Raw genomic sequence first — 17,795 nt, forward strand, 5'->3', positions numbered from 1 at the left:
GCCTGTCTCCTCTGGGTTCTTATTTTTTTGGCTTTAATGAGTAAAAATAATAATACTGTAGTGGAACCAAAAATAGATATCAAAGGTACTTTCTAAAGCCTTATTTATTACACTGCTGCTTGGGTAAGCATAACATTAAAGTACATTAAATTTTTTATTATAAAAGTCAGTTACTATAATTATAAAATTATAAAAAGGTGTTATAAGATCCATTTATACATATATAAAATATATAATAAAATTGTCAGTTTTTAAAGGTAAGTTTACATGCAGCACATATAATATAATGTTAAGGGCTGGGGATGTAGCTCAGGGATCAAACCCTTGCCTAGCATACGTGAAGCCCTAGGTTTAATCCCCAGCACCACCAAAGGCAATATTAATAATAGTTAGCAAGGAAGCTGGTAATGGTGCTTCACACCTGGAATTCTAATTACGTGGGAGGCAGAGCGCAAGAACTGCAGTTCATGGCCAGCCTGGGCAACTTTGTGAGACCTTGTTTCAAAATATAAGAAAAAATAAATAAAAATGGTCGGGAATGAGGCTTGCTGTTCCTTAGGTACGATCCCCAGAACAATTTAAAAGAGCATAGAGTCAATTGAGGTTGTTTAATATATGTGAATGTTAAATTCATTTAAATTTGCCTTTTGGTACTTGGTCTGTTGTTTCAGAAACAATTGCTAGATATAGTCTGGTTTTCTTAGAGACTTGCTCTTTAAGGGGCAGTTTTGGAAGGTTTGCTTATATAGAAGTCTTGGAGCAACCTGGGTTATAGTAAGCAACACCTGTTTTATGTACTACAGTATTAGGACTGTCCAAAGTACATTTTCTAAAATACAGATTTCATTTCAAAGAGTCACAAAATACAAAGCTACTGGTGGCATTATTTACTACAACCTACAACTGTTATTTTTTGTGTAAAGAAATAGATTAATCTCTATGGTTCTTGAAATGTGAAGAAATATGTAAATTCTTATCCTCAAGTAGCCTGTAGTTTAGTAAAGACAGATTTAATGATAAAGCTGTAAAAGAAAAAATATGAGAAAATGAAAATATGGAAATACAGTTTTTGTAAATAGGGAAGGGTGAAGGGGGTGAAGGGAGGGCAGGGACAAGGGGAAAAAATGAGAACCGAGACTTGTCCTGTAGAGGTGCAAGATCCCAACGATGACTGTAACTGTACTGTGTACCTAAAATGTACCCACGAACTCAATGAGAAAAAAGTGATAAAGCTGTAAGCCACAATCATAGTATACTTTTTTTTTGTACTGAGAATCGAACTCAGGACCTTGCACTTGCCAGGCAAGCGCAGTGCCATTGAGCCAAATCCCTAGCTCCTTGAAGTACACTTTTGTGTTGCTTTGTTTGAGCTAAGAAAGTTTTCCTGCCTTCATACATTAGTCTTACAGAATAATGGGTTTTAATTTGGGATATCATAGCACACTTTTTTTTTGGTACCAGGGATCAAACTTGCGACCTTGCATTTGCGAGGCAGATGCTGTGCCGCTGAGCTAAATCCCCAGCCCCATAACACACTTTTAATATGCATCCTTAAGGCTGGTTTTTTAAAATGACACTCATACATTGAGCAATACATAGTAAGTTACGGGACCGTGGTAGAAAATGCTGAGTTGTGACAGAAGGAAGAGAAAGTGTTTGGTTAGTGCATTGCAGAGATGAAGTGGAGAAAGAAGAGCAGACTCCCTCTAACAGGTGGTGGGGACACCAGCACTGAAACCAGGCTGCAATTTGACTGCAATGGATTACATCTCCATAAACACGAAAAGCACTTAGGGACTCAGTATCTCTCATTTCCCTGTAACTGTTTTTTTTAACCAAAGAAAAAATTTTTTTGTTTGTTTTAGCATATTTAGAAACCTTTTCAACTGGGCGTGGTGGACCTGTAATTCCAGCCCTTTGGGAGGCTGAGACAGGAGGATCCAAAGTTCCGGCCCAGCCTGAGCAGTTTAGTGAGACCTTCTTTGAAAATAAAAAACGGCTAGTGATAAAACTCAGTGTGAAGACCCTGTCTGGGTTCGTTCCTTAGTACCACAAAGGAAAGAAATCTTTTCTACATTCCTTCAAATTAAAGAGTTTTAAACTGACTGTCACCTTAGTCCAGGATTCACACCAACCACAGCTTCTCTCTATAGAGTCTTACTTGCATTTTTTCAGAGAGCAGTAAGATGTTCACTTCAGATTAGAATATTGATATTATAGTTTTATTTCTATCTCATCTGTTTTTTGTTTGTTTGGTGGAGGCCCAGTGCTCGGGATGGAACCTTGTGTGTGCCAGGCAAAGTGCTCTGCCATGGAGTCACATCTCTAGTCTGGCCATTGTTTGGATTTTTGCATAACTTTTAAGAGATATCAAATTAGGGCCGGGGATTTAGCTCAGTGGTTCTGCTGCCTGCCTCGCAAGCACAAAGACCTGAGTTCGATCTCCGGTACCAAAAAAAAAAAAGAAATAATTATCAAATCAAGTGCTCTTCTAGAGGTCATTATTATAATTCATTTTACAGGACTTACATGTTTTTCTGAAATACCAAATGTCACAAACCCTTGCAGTAAATCCTCGGCTTCAGGCAGGCATGATGGCACGTATTTGTAGTCCCACCTACTTGGGAGCCTGTGGCAGGAAGACTGCTTGAGCTTGGGAATTCAAGGCCAAGCTGAGCAACATAGTGACTGCAGTCAGAGAGAGAAAAAGCACGCGCGCGCGTTTATACGTATGAGTGAATATATCTCCAAAATGCTCTGGCTTTCTGAAACCCCTGGGCCTCTGAGTAGCCAGTTTTTCAGGTAGTTAGTTTTTTGTTTTTGTTTTGTACCAGGGATTGAACTCAGGTCCTTGCACTTGCGAGGCAGGCAGTGGAACCACTGAGCTAAACCCCTGGTCCCTCAGACAGATAAAAATGTTACCTGAGCTACTTCAACATTAAATGTTTTTAATGGGAATCTTTCCAAATGACTTTATTTTTCTGCTATCTTAAATTATACTTAATGGAACATTCTTGATGATTCAGGATCCCAATATATATATATTGGGGTGTTTTGTTTTTTTTTTTTTTTTTTTTACCAGGGATCGAACTCGGGTCCTTGCCCTCGCAAGGCAGGCAGTGCAACCACTGAGCTAAATCCCTGGCCCTATATATTTTGTTTTTTTGAGACAGGGTCTCACTTTTTAATTCAGGCTTGTTCTGAACTCACTATGTAGTTCAGGCTGGCCTCGAAGTCACTGCAATCCTCCTGCCTCTGCCTCCTAAGTGCTGGGATTACAGGAGTGAACCACTACACCTGGCCTGGACCCTAATATGATACGCTGTTTAAAATCTAAATTAGAGAATGGCAAATGGTGCACGAAAGGCCAAATCCTACCTGCTACTTATTTTTGTAAGTGAATTTATTGAAACACACACCCATTAGTTTATGTGTTGTCTCTGTCAGCTTTTGAGTCTCAAATGCTGAGTTGAATATTTGTCACAGAGACTTACATGGTCCACAAAGTGGAGAATAGTTACTTGGTATATACCAAGTATATATGTGCAAAATTTGTAGGCAGTGTTTGCTACCCTCTGACCTAGATCATGGGATGTTAGAACTACAAGGAATGTGGTCCTGTCTCCATCTGTTACTTCTAGGGAAACAAGACAGGAGAATGTCTTGACTTTCAGTGTCATGTTCTACTGAGGTGGGGAAGGGTGACTGGCTCCTCCCTCCCACTTTTGTTTCTTTCACAGGCTCTTGTCCTCCACAACAGCATCCTGTGGTCATCACTCATGTCACTGTGGGATTCTGCTTTTCTTTTCTCCTTCCCCCATTAGTCTAAAGTTTTTCCATGTTTTCCTGCTTGGTGACATGTTTGCATCCAAGTTTTTTTGATCTGCATTGATTTATTACTGGCTGTTCAGTACTCTGTAGCTATGAGGGAAATTGAGGTGCTTTGATGTTCTTCTACAGGTGTTTCAGTGTCTAGAGACACTTAGATCAGATTTTTGCTCTGTTTTGTTTTTGTTTCTTGAGACAGGGTCTCTCTATGTAGTTTAGGCTGTCCTGAACTCACTTTATAGCCCAGGCTGGCCTCAGACTCCCAGTGATCCTCCTGCCTCAGCCTCCCGAGTGCTGGGATAACAGGTGTGTGCTACCACATCCAGCTAGGAAGCCCAGTTTTAACTATAGCCCTTTCATCAGTATGCCTTTTTTTAAAATCTCGTATGAGGTGTGAATTTTGTTTATGAATAGTTTTTAATATTTTAGGCTGTTGCAAAAATGGTTCAGCAGTGCTGTACTTACGTTGAGGAAATCACAGACCTCCCAGTCAAACTTCGGTTAATTGATACCCTACGAATGGTTACAGAAGGAAAGGTGAGTTTCTCTTGGCATAAGTCACAGTGGTAAGTTCTCTTTATCTGCATTCAGAAATATTTATGTATTTAGACATTTTATGTAAGTGAGGCACATTTTTTTTTATAAGAAGAAACACACAAAACTGCACTCAGTCTAGTTCAGCCATTACCTTTGTGACATCCCTTTCTAATACCTTCCTATATGTTAATGAATACAGTGAGGCCCTCATCTCAAAAAGAAAGAAAATGACAATTTAGAAACATGGTGTATTTAGGAAGCTGTAAGTAGTTTGATATTGTTGAAAATGAAGGTTTTATGAGGTGTGGGGAAGAGATTGCTGCAGAGCGTGAAAACTCATTCCCTAGACCAAGGTGGGAAGCCTGTGACACACGTGCTGCAGCAGGTGTCCCCGCCCTAGACTCGTTAGGTGAGCGTTATACCCTAATGTGTACTCGTTGGGAATGACAACTCTATTGACATTACTTATAGCTACACAATACGAGCAACTCTAATACCTTAGCAGATGAGATGTTGTTAAAGTGGTTCTAAATTTAAAGATGGTCGGGCTGGGGGTAGCTCAGTGGTTGGGCATGTGCTTAGCAAGCATAAAGCCCTGAGTTTCGTTAAGTCCAGCTCCCCCTCCCCCAGTGAAGCACATCTGGGGCAGTGGCTGAAGTGTAGGATTGAACTGCGTGTCTTCTTTGTGTGTTATTTTTCAAATCTTTTTAAGCCACTTAGCATCTTCTGTGCCACTGAAACCACTCATATAGCCTGTGGGCCTGTTATTTGTCAAACATAATAGTTTCATATTTAGGGTCTTAAAGCTGAAGAATGCAGATAACAGATTTTCTTTTAAAATGATGGCTCTATTTGTGAAACAGCATCTCATAGCTATATGTGGAAGATAAAGTGCATAATATCAGTAAGACACATTTTTTCAAGACACATTCTTATGTGTAGTGTGAATAGCTTAGTTCTTTTAAATTTACACACATTTTGGCAGGAATTTTGATGATGTATATTCCTCTTATAGATTTATGTTGAAATTGAGCGTGCTCGACTGACTAAAACATTAGCAACCATAAAAGAGCAAAATGGTGACGTCAAAGAAGCAGCCTCCATTTTACAAGAGTTACAGGTAAGGTGCTGTTGGCATTTGTTAGACTGTTGAGTCAGCAGTATTTTTTGGTGGAAGTAATTTATTTTGGCAACTCATCACTTCATGCAGAACCACTAAGAGTAAGACTGCAACAGGGTGTGAGGTCATTCAGGCCACTAGATACTGTGTCCTCACAGACTAGTTAGGGTTGGCTGCTGAAAAAGTTTTGAAGAAGAATTAAGAGCATAGATCTGTCTTAAGTTGGTGCCATTATCTGAACATTTGAGTTCTGTTTACTTACACAGCGTGAATCACCAGCTTCATTCTTCATGAGTATTTGATTACTGGTAAATTTCCAAACCAAAGCCTGGATGTAGTTCCGAGCCAGAGCTGTCCCCTAGCACACTCAGGGCCCTGTGTCGGATTCCCAGCACTGCAGAAAAGAAGAGAACTCTAGCTGCTGATGACAAAGTGTGAATCTGTTTGGATACTAGTTCAGTATTAAAAAGATACGATGCTATTGGAGACTGACTAGAGAGGTGGTAATATAAGGAATTTTTTAGATAAGATGGTTTTTAATTTATGTTTTAGAGATATCTACTGAAATATTTATTTGAAATATGTTAGGTAAGATTTGCTTCAGAGTAGTTGACATATGGAAAGTGAGTGAAGATGTATAAATGCAACATTATTGGTTCATTTTGTGTGTTTAATTTTCCTAAATAAAAAAAATTACAGAGAAGCTGGGCATGGTGGGGCACACCTGAAATCCCAGAACTCAAGAGGCTGAGGCAGGAGGGTTACTGCAAGTTTGAGGCCAGCCTGGGCTACATAGTGAATGTGAGGCCAGTGTGAACTACAGAGAGAGACTCTGCCTCAAAACAAAACAAAATGAAACAGAGAGGTGAAGTACAGTGGTGTGTGCTTGTAATCCTGGATACTCAGGAAGCTGAGGCAGGAGTGTTGCAAGTTTGAGGCCAGCCTGAGAAAGAAACCTACCTGAAAATAAAAACAAAAATGGGCTGTGGATATACAGTAGCTCTGTGTTGAGCTTTTATGTAGCATGAACAAGATGCCAGGTTTAATCCTCAGTAATGAGGGGGAAAACAACTACAGAGCAACTGGTGTCGAGCCTTCATTTACTTCGTAAATATATCCTCCTGGATTTTATAAGTCCGTTTATAATATATGTATACCTACTGTTGGAATTGTTTTTTTGCCAGCTATTATGGCACACATCTATAATCCCAACACTTGGGAGATTGAGGCAGAAAGATCGCCATGAGTTCAAGGCCAGTCTGAACCACGTAGCAAGACTCTCAAAAAAACCAAAGAAGACCTTTTTCATGGTGGTTAATGTAATAAATTCTCTACATTGTATTTGTGTACATCTGCTATAGCTCTGCATTCTGTATTAGGTGTCATGTCTGCCTTGTTAACCAAATTAAAAAAGGATCACTGTTTTTTGGTGTTTTGTGAGACAGGGTCTCACTATGTAGTTGAGACTGACCTGGAACTCACTATGTAGCCCAGGCTGGTCTCAAACTCACGCCGATCCTCCTGCCTCAGCCTCCCGAGTGCTGGGATTACAGGTGTGTGCCACCCCGCTTGGCTGGATCACTGCTTTTTTATCTAATGGTTTCAGCTGTTATATAAATTGGGAGCCTGTGAATTTTTTTCACATTGGTCAGTAGGAGAAAACAAAGGCATATGAGGTGTAATTACCTACCTATTAGTAGGCTAAAATTAAAAAACAGTACAACTGCTAGCAGTGATGCAAAGTAACTAGGACTTTTTTTTTTTTTTTTTTTTTTTTTTTTTTTTTTTTGGTACCAGGGATTGAACTTGGGAACTTCCTCTTGCAAGGCAGGCGGTAGAACCACTGAGCTAAATCCCTAGTGCTAGAACTCCTAATGTGCTGTTCATGAGAATACAAATGTTGCAGCCAGTCTGGGAAGCAGTTTGGCAGTTTCTTATAAAGTTAAATGTACCCTTAATAGGATCCAGGAACCCCAGTCCTGATACTTAACCTATGAGAAATGAAAACTTCACACACAAAGCCTTATTACGAATCTTGAGAGTCGCTTTATTGTGATAGCCCAAGGATGGAATCAGCCCAGATGTTCTGTAGGTGATTGGATAAGCCCTGTTATGTCCATACAATGGACTACTACTGAATAGTAAAAAGAATGAGCAAATTCACATGAGTTGAATGCTTCTTACAATTCAGAACAATACATGGAGTGAATAATGACATTTTCCAGTGTCAGGCAGAGTGGTGCACACCTGCATTCCCAGCACTTGGGAGGCTGAGGCAGGAGGCTCGCTGTGAGTTTGAGGCCAGCCAGCCAGGCTCCATAGTGAGTTCAAGGCCAGGCTGAACTACATAGCAAGACCCTGTCTCAAAACCAAACCAAACCAAAAAAACAAACAAAAATACATTCTCCAAAGATTATATACTACATTTAACTTTTTTTTTTTTTTGGCACCGGGGATCAAACTCAGGACCTTGTACTTGCAAGGCAGGTGTTGATGCCACTGAGCTAAATCCCCGGCCCTACAGTTGACATTCTCGAAAAGAAAAATCTGCTAATGGAGAATAGATGCTGGTCGTCAGAGCTCATGAATAGAGGAAGTATGAACTGTGAAAGGATAGCATGAGGGAGTTTTGGGGGTGACAGAAGTGCTCAGTGTTCATTGTGACGGTGGTTACACAAACCAGCCAGTGCAGTAAAGTTCGCAGACATTGTACACCAACAGGGGGAAAGTCCATTTTACTGTTACTGTTTAAATTGTAATTTCCTGAAGGTAATTAGCTTTTTATATAATCATCAACCCTCTATATGTGCATGGCAATTCTTATTTAGCAAGGTGGATTTTTAAATATCTATCTTAATTTTGTAGTAAGTCAAAAATTTGTAAGTATTCTAAACTTACTTGTGGAATTCACTCTGCTAGGTGGAAACCTATGGGTCAATGGAAAAAAAAGAGCGAGTGGAGTTTATTTTGGAGCAGATGCGGCTCTGCCTTGCTGTGAAGGATTACATTCGGACGCAGATCATCAGCAAGAAAATTAATACGAAGTTTTTCCAGGAAGAAAACACAGAGGCGAGCATAGATCTGACTACTTGTTTACTTGGAAAGTGTTTGAATAAAGCCCCTAAACCCCAATTTATTTTGTTACTTTTTGTTTTTCAGAAATTAAAGTTGAAATACTATAATTTAATGATTCAACTGGATCAGCATGAGGGATCCTATCTGTCTATTTGTAAGCACTACAGAGCAATTTATGATACTCCCTGTATACAGGCAGAAAATGAAAAGTGGCAACAGGTAAAACATTATCCTTGGAATTCACGACAGTCTTTGTTAGAAAGAACTCTCATCTTTTCACTTTCAAATCATTGTAACTACAGAAACTCTGGGCAGATATATTGCACTGCTTTCTGTCCGTTGTGTTGCTGCTTAGTATACCCTTACTGTGTCCATTTAATTGGGGTAAGCATTTAAATCATGCATCACCTGAAGAAGTGAAGGCTTAATGTTTAACACAGGTACAGTGGTTCAGGCTTGGTGCTATTTTGGAAAAAAAATTTTTTTAACCAAGCCTTTCTTTAAAAGCTCATCTGTATTCACGTTTATGCTCTTAACTTGGTATAAGAACTACTGCTTTATGCACTTGTCAAAATGAATGTTTAAAAAAGTCAGTGAAGCTGGGCATGGTGACGCATGCCTGTAATCCCAGCTCAGGAGGCTGAGGCAGGAGGATCGCCAGCCTGGGGTACATAGTGAGTTCCAGGTCAGTCTCAACTAAATAGTGAGACCCTGTCTCAAAAAACCAAAAATAAATAAACAAATAAATAAATACAATTTTTAAAAAGTCAGTGAAGGCTCTTCTTCAGATATTTATTATAATAGTTTTATGAAAATTAAATGTTACAGATAATACATGGAAAGGTACCCTTGTAAGATTTTCCTCCTAAATCTTTTTGAGTACAAAATTAAAAATAAATAGGCTGGGTATGGTAGCACCTGCTTGTAATCCCAGCACTCAGGAGGCTGAGGCAGGGTGATCATTGTGAGTTCAGTGGTATCCTAGACCACATAGTGACTTCAAGACCAGCCTGAACCACATAGCAAGACCCCAGCTTCAAAATATTTTTAAGCATTAAAAATTAATATATACAATCATTCCATAATTTTTTTGTTCTTTCCAAAGTTCCCATTACATTTCTAATATTGCATATAACCTGTTGCATTGTACAACTTTTTCAGGCTCTGAAAAGTGTTGTTCTCTATGTTATCCTGGCTCCTTTTGACAATGAACAGTCAGATTTGGTTCACCGAATAAGTGGTGACAAGAAGTTAGAAGAAATTCCCAAATACAAGTAAGCAATTTTATAATTAGCATACTCTTCTCAACAGAAACACTCTCAAAAAATTTAATTCTGGGCCTGGGATTTGCCTCAGTGGTGCCGCCAACTGCCTCACAAGCGCAAGGTCCTGAGTTTGATCCCTGGTACCAAAAAAAAAAATTCTTATTAGTACATGTTTGTAGTATAATGATTACATTCATTGTGAGGAGTCCATGCACATAACACGTCTTAACCCCTCCCCTCTCTTCCCTTTTACAAAGGATTATCTCCCTGAGAAACACCATTTTGAAACAAAATTTATTCCCCTAAGTATACAGTTCTTCATTGATTACTGGTAGATTATGGTAGACAACAAAACTAAATATAATAAATTGGTGAAATGTTTTTCAGTATTGCACTAGAAATGAACTTTAATGAGATAACGCTTTATTCTAAGCTAATCAAGTTTAATTGCTTTTGGTTAATCTTTTCTTTTTTTTTTTTTCTTTTTTGGTACTGGGGGTCAAACTCAGGACCTTGCGCTTGCAAGGCAGGCGGTGGAACCACTGAGCTAAATTACTCTGGCCCTTGGTTAATCATTTTATGAAATTTTATCATTATATTGTGAGACTTGGTAATTTTTCAGAAATATATACTTCTAAAAATCTGTTGTATATAAAACAGATATGCTACATCTTGAACATGATGGGCTTTTAATTTTTTAGAGCCATTTTATGTGTTCATTGAAATGTTTACGATTATTTCAGAGATTGACAAATAGGACAGAAGAGAGCAGAATATTAACTACCGGAATGCTCTATTCAGTATTACTTTGGGAAAAGAGTAAATACTTTTGGTAGAATAAGTTAACAGTCACATTTTTGTTTAAATAAAAACGCATAAAAATTGTGATTTTTACTTTTTTAATTTGTTATTGTTATACATGCTGAGCATCTCTTACCTGAAATACTTGGGATCAGAAATGTTTGTGATTTCAGATTTTTTCCCCAGATTTTGAAATAGATCATATACATAATTGATAATTGAAGATGGAAGCATAGTCTAAACACAGAATTCAGTTGTTTTTATATACCTCATATACATAGCCTGAAGATAAATTGATGTAGTATCTTTTAATAATTTTGTTTACAAGATAAGGTTCCTATACAGCGAGCCATCAAAAATCATCACCATCATTCCTAACTGAATTTCTGAGCTCCTAATAAGCAGTCATTTTCTGAAATGTATTCTCACCCAAGTTCAGCTTTTTTGTTTTGGTACCGGGGATCGAACTCATATTCTTGTGCTTGCAAGGCAGGCGGCGGAACCACTGAGCCAAATCCCCAGCCCTAAATTCAGCTCTTTAACCCTAGGACAGTCTGCCTTCAAACACAGGAAGGCAGGTGTAGAAATTTCCATTCGTGGCATTATATCAGGGCTCAAAAAGCTTCAGAGTTTGAGCATTTCGCATTGCTAGACTAAGGATGCTAAACCTGTGTTAGATGATGCTTAGTCTTTACAGGGTCAGAATATTAAGCTTTATACAATTCACAGGGATCTTTTAAAGCTTTTCACCACGATGGAGTTGATGCGTTGGTCCACACTCGTGGAGGACTATGGAATGGAGTTAAGGAAAGGTTCCCTCGAGAGTCCTGCAACTGATGTTTTTGCCTCTACAGAAGAAGGTGAAAAGAGGTGGAAAGATTTGAAGAACAGAGTTGTTGAACATGTAAGGATCTGGCATGGTAGAAATGGCATTTTTCATTTTGATCTTTAGTGAATTTACTTTTCTGGATCATCTTCAGGTTAAACTTTGATAATTTTGAGTGTAAACTGTTTTTTGGCAGTACTGGGGATTGAACTAGGGCCTCGCACTAAGCTCCTTTCCCACCCACCTCCCCCTTTCTTACAATTTAGTGACAGGTTCTTGCCTGAGCTGAGCTTCGGCTTACCGTCTTCTCACCTCAGCCTCCTAAGTGGCTGGAATTACAAGCATGTGCTGCTGTAAACGTTTATTTTTTAAATTTGATGGTCAATTGTTTCTTTTGGATGCTATGTTTTTAATTCTTGAAAGATTTTTTTCTCCTGTGCCCTACATTTGGGGAATGTACATTTATTGTTCAAATGTTCACTTTCTATTTCCCAAAGCATATCAGAATTTGTCTCAACCATGTTGTCTGTCTTTCCCCATTTTTTGGCTTTTATTTTTATTATTAAATTTTTTAAATGAATAATTTATTTTCCACTTTTGGCTTTTTAAAAAAAATAACCATGTTTGAGCATTTTCATTTTGGGAGTACCTCTCAAGAATACAAAATTTTATAGCCTGTAAACCAGAAGGAAGGCCACGTCCTACAGCATGTACCTGTAATCCCAGCTACTCAAGAAGCTCAGGCAGTTTAAGCCCAGCCCGAACAGTACAATAAGACCCTGTTTCCAAAAATCAATTAAACATAAAACCTCTAGAGAGAAAGCATTTTCTAAGAATGAGGGGAAGGGGTGTTCACTGATGCTCACTTGCTGTCTTGGAAATGGCTTACATGCCTTAAACCTGTACTTTGATCTTAGTGTCACCGTAAACTGAGATACATTGCTTCATTTATGTAACAGGTATTTCTGCTGAGCGTTCTGTGTACCAGATGTGATACAAAGTGCTGGGATACATGGGAGAACATGTCATGTTCTCTACCTTCAAGAAGATTAAAAATCGTGAAGAAAGATGTTTAGAAATTTAAAATACCAAGATATTACGGTGTGACAGCATAGCAAGTCGAGTTGATTGGCTTTGTGTGGAAGGGAGAAGGGTCATCCTGGAGATGAAGGATTGATGAGGAGGGAGAGACTTGGCAGGGAGGGCGCAGGCCTCAGGCAGATAGGGACAACAGTCACTGAGGCAGTTGGCGTGGTCAGAGATACAAACCATCAGGGAATTTGGGGAACTCCAGGAAAGCCTGGAGGTCTGGGAAGATCATAAAAAAAATCAAAAAAAGATCATAAAATCTGTACACTCTGGTAATGAAAACTTTTAACTGAGTGCACAGTGTCTAGGCCTGTATTTTACAAAGTTCTGTCTGAGTGTGAACAGTGAATTTCAAGATAATGTAAGGCTGAAATGCGAAATGAGCGGTTATGTGCATTTGAATTAAAGCAACAAGCAAGAGGTTGGGGGGGTGTCAAAGGGAATTAAGGAAGGAAATCAGTAGATTGTGGTCATTGTTCACTGTAATGGATAAAGAGAGCTGAGTGCCATGGCGCACACCTGTAATCCCAGCTCTCGGGAGGCTGAGGCAGGAGGATCGCTGTGAGTTCGAGACCAGCCTGGGCTACATAGTGAGTTCCAGGTCAGTCTCAACTACATAGTGAGACCCTATCTCAAAAACAAAACCCAACAAAAACAAAGTTGAAAGGAAAAGGGGGAATGTAGAATGCATCTCAGGCTTTCTAGGAGGTTGGGGTGTTGTCAGTCCTGATAGAGACAAAAGGGGCAGCTTCTGCGAAGTTGACTTCATTTCTGTCCCCGTGCCTCCCTGTTTTTTCCTGAAGCTATTGGTATTTTGTTGGGAACACTAATATAGGACTTGGGATTTAGCTCAGTGGTGCCGCACCTATTTCACAGGCACGTAAGGTCCTGAGTTCGATCCCCAGTACCAAAAAACAAAAAGAAGAAGAACACTAATATAATAATACAGGGAGTCTCTGTTTTTAATTTCGCCATTGCCCCTGGAAATTAGGAAACTTAATTTCAAGTTACCTTTAAATAATGAGAAGGATGTAAGCAATAAGGATTTTGAGATTTTTTGTTTTATGTATGTATATATGTAGTTTGAGTTGCAGCCTTTAAAACATTTCTGTCAGCTTGGTGTCATGGCCGCATCTGTGATTCCAGCACTTGAGCGACTGAGGCAGGAGAATTCCAAATTCAAGACCAGCCTGCTTACTTAGCAGGTTTGAGATCACCCCTCACTACATAGCAAGACCTTGCTCAAACTCATCAATAAATAGGCAGAAACTTTAGGTTCTTGTACTTACCAAAGTATTTTAGTACTGTTGCCATTTTTTATAACTACAACTTAGTTAAAACTAGCTTATTATGTGACTATGTAAAGAATTGTGTCAGGTACTCAATAATTCAGAAATAACTATGGAAACCAAAATATCTCAGTGTTCAGGCTTGTTTTTGAAATTTAGAATGAGCTTCATTCTAGTATGGACCAAGTCTTACCCTGTAAGTGAACTTATATGGATATGAAAATGAGAGGACTTTCAACCTTACTGACGTCAGGTCCCCCTACCTCTGTCCCCAGAATATTAGAATAATGGCCAAGTACTACACTCGGATCACGATGAAAAGGATGGCACAACTCCTGGATCTGTCTGTTGATGTAAGTAATGAACATCATTGTCTGGATTATTTGTAACCATTCTTTTGAATATCAGTCAACTTGTAAAAATTGAATGGAAAAAACAATTATATCTTGTTATTTTAGTTTAGGTGATAGAAAGTTTTCCAAACTAGCTTGAGCACCAAAATATAGCCTAGATCATAAGTTTGAAGTTGCACTAGGATTATTTTACACTATTTAAAGTCTCCACTTAGGGACTTGGGGGTGTAGCTCAGTGCTGTGGATTCAATCCTGAGTCACCGCCCCCCACCGCTCTTTACTTAAACACTAGTTTTACATTGATTAAAGTCCAAAGTGTAATTTGGTTTCACAAAAATAAGCTGTAGAAATAAATTACGTGAGGTGAACTTGGCTGCTGTTCGCCTGCAAAGGACTTGTTAGGGGAGCATCGCAGTCAGGCTTGCGTTTTATGTTGACCACGCGTGCAGTGTGCGACGCGGGGGTTAACTGCGTGTGGTCGTGGCCTAAAGGGCCATTTCTTTCCCCAGAAGGAGTCATCAAAGTCTAGCTGAAAAAGAAAACCCCGGAATATCAAGAGTAAAAAGGCTCGACCCTTGGTTGGTTGGTTTCACTGCAGATGACAGCACGACTCCTTAGAAGTAGTGTCACATCCGTGGCTGTGTAGTTGGCAGGTGGCCCGGCGTATGTTCTAACCCAGCCCTTGTAGGAGCAGGTGAACTGTAGCCCAGTGCCCTTTACCAGGAAACTAGCCAGGGGAGGAGAGCAGCTTGCTGATGGCACCCGCTGTGTCCCCCCAGCTCCAGCGTTCAGAAGCCTGGAGGAGGCGATTGGGGTTCAGCCCGGACCTGAGGAGACTCCAGTTCACTGCTTAGATTGTCATACAAGTACATTAGTTACCATACGGGCATTATCATTATAGTCAGCAGCTGCTGTTCATAAGGAGTTTTAGCTCTTCAAAATATGAAGAATTTAAAAAATCTTGGGCCGGGGATTTAGTTCAGTGGCGCTACACCTGCCTCGCAAGTGCAAGGTCCTGAGTTCGATCCCCAGTACTAAAAATAAAACCTTAAAATTTGCTCATCCTCTGTAATGATTCTGTCTTCATCCACTTTGTCTTTCTCTCTTGCAGGAGTCAGAGGCTTTTTTGTCGAATTTAGTAGTTAACAAGACCATCTTTGCTAAAGTCGACAGGTTGGCAGGAATTATCAACTTCCAGAGACCCAAGGATCCAAATAATTTATTAAATGACTGGTCTCAGAAACTGAGCTCATTGATGTCTCTGGTTAACAAAACCACACACCTCATAGCCAAAGAGGAGATGATACATAATCTACAATAAGGGTCTTAATGCTTTTAGAAAAGAGAGAAAATAGGAAGTCATTAAAAAAAAAAAGACTTGACATGGTGTATATGTTGTTTTTTGTTTGTTTATTTTTGTTTTTTCTATTCTCTGCTCTTGTGTTTAAGGTTTTAAAATAGTAAATGTGTTTAAGGCTCCCTTTGACCTTTCAGTTCCCGAGTTCCATTATTGATCCTGTGTTTGCAGTTGGTGCAAAAATAGATGTTTCTATTGTCTCAGTACACACAAAAAATTCTGTCATAACTTACCTGTGTGTTTTTCTATCATTTGAAAACTTTTTAGTTACTTGTTTTTATCAACTAACAACCATATAATAAAAGCAGTATATGTGGATTTCCTTTTTATAGTTACTTCTGGTTCTAAACTTTTTGTGGGGTAGTGATTTGACAGGTGGTTTTTTTGCTTTTGTTTTCTTTGTTGCAGTACTGAGGATTAAATTTGGGAAGCACTGCACTGTGTATCCAGCCCTTTTTTATTTTTTGAGACAGCAGTTGCCCAGGCTGGCCTCCATTTTTTGATCTTCTTGCCTCATCCTCCCAAGTAGGTGGGCTTACAGGTGTGTACCACTGCGCCTACCACATGGTTCTTAAATTGTCATGAAGCTGTCAGTGACTTAGTAGAATGAAAAAGCAGTATTGAATATATGAGAACTTTTGGAATAGAGTTGTGATCTGTACTTTTGGTATTGTGGCAGAAGGTCATTAGATGGAATGTATATTGGAATGATCTGGTAGAGTAGACATTTTTGGTGGGGCGGGGGGTGTGGTTTTTTTGAGACAGGGTCTCACTGTGTAGTTCAGGCTGGCCTTGAACAACTCACTACGTATCCTGGGCTGGCCTCAAACTTGCGGTAGTCCTCCTGCCTCAGCTTCCCAAGTGCTGGGATTACAGGCATGCGCCACTATGCTTGGTTAGACTTTTCTTTTAATCAAATTATTTCCAGTCACAATAGTTTGATTATTTTTGTCTTCCTTCCCCTAACTTAACCAGTTGTTTAACAAAATCAAGTGACATCATGTGCTAATATGGGCTTTTGAGTTTTAAATTCTCTCTACATGGGAGTAATGACTTTCTTTTTTTGGCTTTTCTCTCACCACCGCCATTTTTTGTGTTTTTTGTTTGTTTCTTGCTTTGTTTTTTGAGACAGGGTTTTGCTCTGTAATCCAGGCTAGTCTTGAACTCACTGTGTATCCCAGGCTGTCTTCGAACATGTAGTGATCCTCCTGCCTCAGTCTCCTAAGTACTGGGATTACAGGTATGTGCTATCACACCCAGCACCACCACTACTGATTTTACTTTTTTTTTTCTTCCCCTCGGTACCAGGGATCAAACTCAGGCCCTTGTGCTTGTGAGGCGGGCACGGTGCCACTGAGCTAAATTCCCCATCCTTGTTTTTAAGTCATTTTTATAAGACTTGTGGCTTTTGTTTATAGGTTTAATTATGTCATCAATAGTCCAAATTCATTATTTCACTACAGCAGCCTTAGTTCCATTCTGTGGTGTTGGAAAACCTGATATTTTTTAATGCTTAAAAAACGGCAGATGTCAGGCCACCCTCATTTAAATGGAAGTGTCGTCCTTTTTTTTTTTTCTTTTTTTTAACATAAAATAGTTTTAGAGTCAGAAACATCTGAGATTGATTAGAAACACATTTTAGAAGTGTTTTGAGTTTGATTTATTTCATAGAAAATAGCATTGTTAGGAAGTTATTTAAAATGATATTTAAATGAAAGTGAGATCTACTTTTTTAATCCAATTGAAGAGAAACTAAAGCATTCTACAGATGGCATTTTTCATAATTTCCCTTAATGGGGACAGTTGTGGAACTTCTGTAGTAGTTGTGAGTAATGCCATATAGCACTAGAGTGATCTAGTTTATTTGTGCATCCAGTACATCGGTCACATCAGATCATCTGCTGTCACTTATCTTTAAAAAGCCAACGAAAAATACAGCAAGTTCACTGTAACAATAAAAATAGGGTCCTTATTTTATTTTGACTGAAAAGTATAGAAAAAATCATTTTGTACTGCTGAATTGCAAGTAAAGTTGGAGCTGATTTGAATCTAGCTTCTCGTTAACTTCATCTTCGCAGGGACCGCTGCCTTTGGGCTTGCACCTGGGCTGCGGGGCCAGTGTGTTACGGGGGGCGGGTGGTCTCAGTGCTTCTCTGATGGTCGTGAAATGTTCACCTCTGCATATATAACGATTTGGTGCCTTTTATATTTGTGTCCTGGTTGCCAAATCTCACTTGATAAGCTTCTTGCCCATT

At 39.2% G+C, this 17,795-nt stretch overlaps 1 protein-coding gene across 1 annotated transcript in view; it reads left to right on the forward strand.

The window, feature by feature from the left end:
- The window catches only part of Psmd12 (proteasome 26S subunit, non-ATPase 12), a 25,023-nt gene extending 9,458 nt beyond the window's left edge, over nt 1-15,565 (forward strand). The window contains exons 4-11 of the mRNA XM_010616798.1: nt 4,258-4,365; nt 5,381-5,485; nt 8,405-8,554; nt 8,645-8,779; nt 9,722-9,834; nt 11,356-11,530; nt 14,106-14,183; nt 15,295-15,565. Coding sequence (XP_010615100.1) covers nt 4,258-4,365; nt 5,381-5,485; nt 8,405-8,554; nt 8,645-8,779; nt 9,722-9,834; nt 11,356-11,530; nt 14,106-14,183; nt 15,295-15,504 — 1,074 coding nt within the window. The 3' untranslated portion in view covers nt 15,505-15,565. The remainder of the gene's footprint in view (nt 1-4,257; nt 4,366-5,380; nt 5,486-8,404; nt 8,555-8,644; nt 8,780-9,721; nt 9,835-11,355; nt 11,531-14,105; nt 14,184-15,294) is intronic.
- The last annotated feature ends 2,230 nt before the right edge of the window (nt 15,566-17,795 follow it).

The sequence above is a fragment of the Fukomys damarensis genome, unplaced genomic scaffold, assembly GCF_012274545.1.
Source record: "Fukomys damarensis isolate Sample0158 unplaced genomic scaffold, DMR_v1.0_HiC HiC_scaffold_23, whole genome shotgun sequence".
Taxonomy (NCBI): Eukaryota; Metazoa; Chordata; class Mammalia; order Rodentia; family Bathyergidae; genus Fukomys; species Fukomys damarensis.